This window comes from Plasmodium reichenowi, chromosome 14, assembly GCF_001601855.1.
Source record: "Plasmodium reichenowi strain SY57 chromosome 14, whole genome shotgun sequence".
In the NCBI taxonomy this organism is placed as follows: domain Eukaryota; phylum Apicomplexa; class Aconoidasida; order Haemosporida; family Plasmodiidae; genus Plasmodium; species Plasmodium reichenowi.
In genome coordinates this window covers 3134228-3135420 of record NC_033659.1, presented here as the reverse complement: position 1 = coordinate 3135420, position 1193 = coordinate 3134228, and the positions used below count along the sequence as shown (strand labels likewise).

General features: G+C 22.0%; 1 protein-coding gene across 1 annotated transcript; it reads right to left on the bottom strand.

Annotated features, from left to right (window-relative positions):
- Positions 1–393: 393 nt before the first annotated feature.
- Positions 394–1185, bottom strand: PRSY57_1476700 (exported protein (PHISTa); the record flags this gene model as incomplete). Its single annotated transcript, XM_020115391.1, has 1 exon — positions 394–1185. A coding segment is annotated over one exon (792 nt), but the record flags the coding sequence as incomplete, so codon positions are not given.
- Positions 1186–1193: the final 8 nt, after the last annotated feature.

Genomic DNA, 1193 nt, shown 5'->3' with positions numbered 1-1193 from the left:
GTATAAATACATATAAATATATATTAACATAAATAAATAAATAAATATATATATATATATATATATATATATATAATATTACATTAGTGCGAACATAGTCATAATAAAAGAACATGCTATATTAAAAACGTACAAACTGTTTAGAAAAAACAATATTATATTATAAAATAAAATAACACACAGACATAAGAATAAATATAAACCGAACAAACACAATATTACCTTAATTCACACAAGAATAATTTATAATCAAAATAAAATACATATATAAACTTCTTTCTTTTCCATATTTCCTTTTTTTTTTTTTTTTTTTTTTCCATTGCTTATTTTTTATATTAATATATATATATATATATATATATATATATAATATGTGCAATGTATTATTATATTTTATCCTGTACTTTTATTTGGTGAATTATTTTTTTTTTCAATATATTTTTCGAACGATTCCTTAAATTGTTTTATATAATTATGATATATTTTCTTCTTCGTATCATCAGCAAATTTCATATAGGAATTAATTAAGCTTTTTAAATCCTCTATTTTTTTTTCATTATTAAGAAGAGTATAAAAATCATTATTATATTTAAAGTCGGAAGATGATATTTCTTTTAGGCTACAAGTTTTAAAAAGCCTCAATGATTTTTCATTGATTTTTAACTCCTCTAAAACTTCCTTAACATCCAATTTACCATTTTTATAATTCCTTATAAAATTATTTACATATAATAATATGGAATTTATAATATCAACCATCCCATCCCTATTGATTCTAACAACATGATTCCATATACTGATAAGGTCATTTCGTGGGGTATCGTCGTTTAAACTTCTAAGAACAGCATTTAATTCATCTCTACTTAAATTTCTTGAAAGGTCATTATAATCAACAACATTCTGCAATGAAGGATATTCATTATACGAGCGATCTTTTATGTTTTGCATAATCCTATTAAATATTAAATCTATACTATTCAATATATTTTCAGCATTATTACAATTCCTATTGTTAGTACTATTATGATTATTATGAGGCTCATCATAAGCATCTTCATCATCGTAGTTTATTCTTCTTCTTTTAGCACTCGTAATTCTAATACTAGGTAATACATGATGTAAAGTCTCATTTGGCCACACTCCTCTAGGATTTACCCTTGAATTCATTATGTGAATAATCATAACCTAAAAAA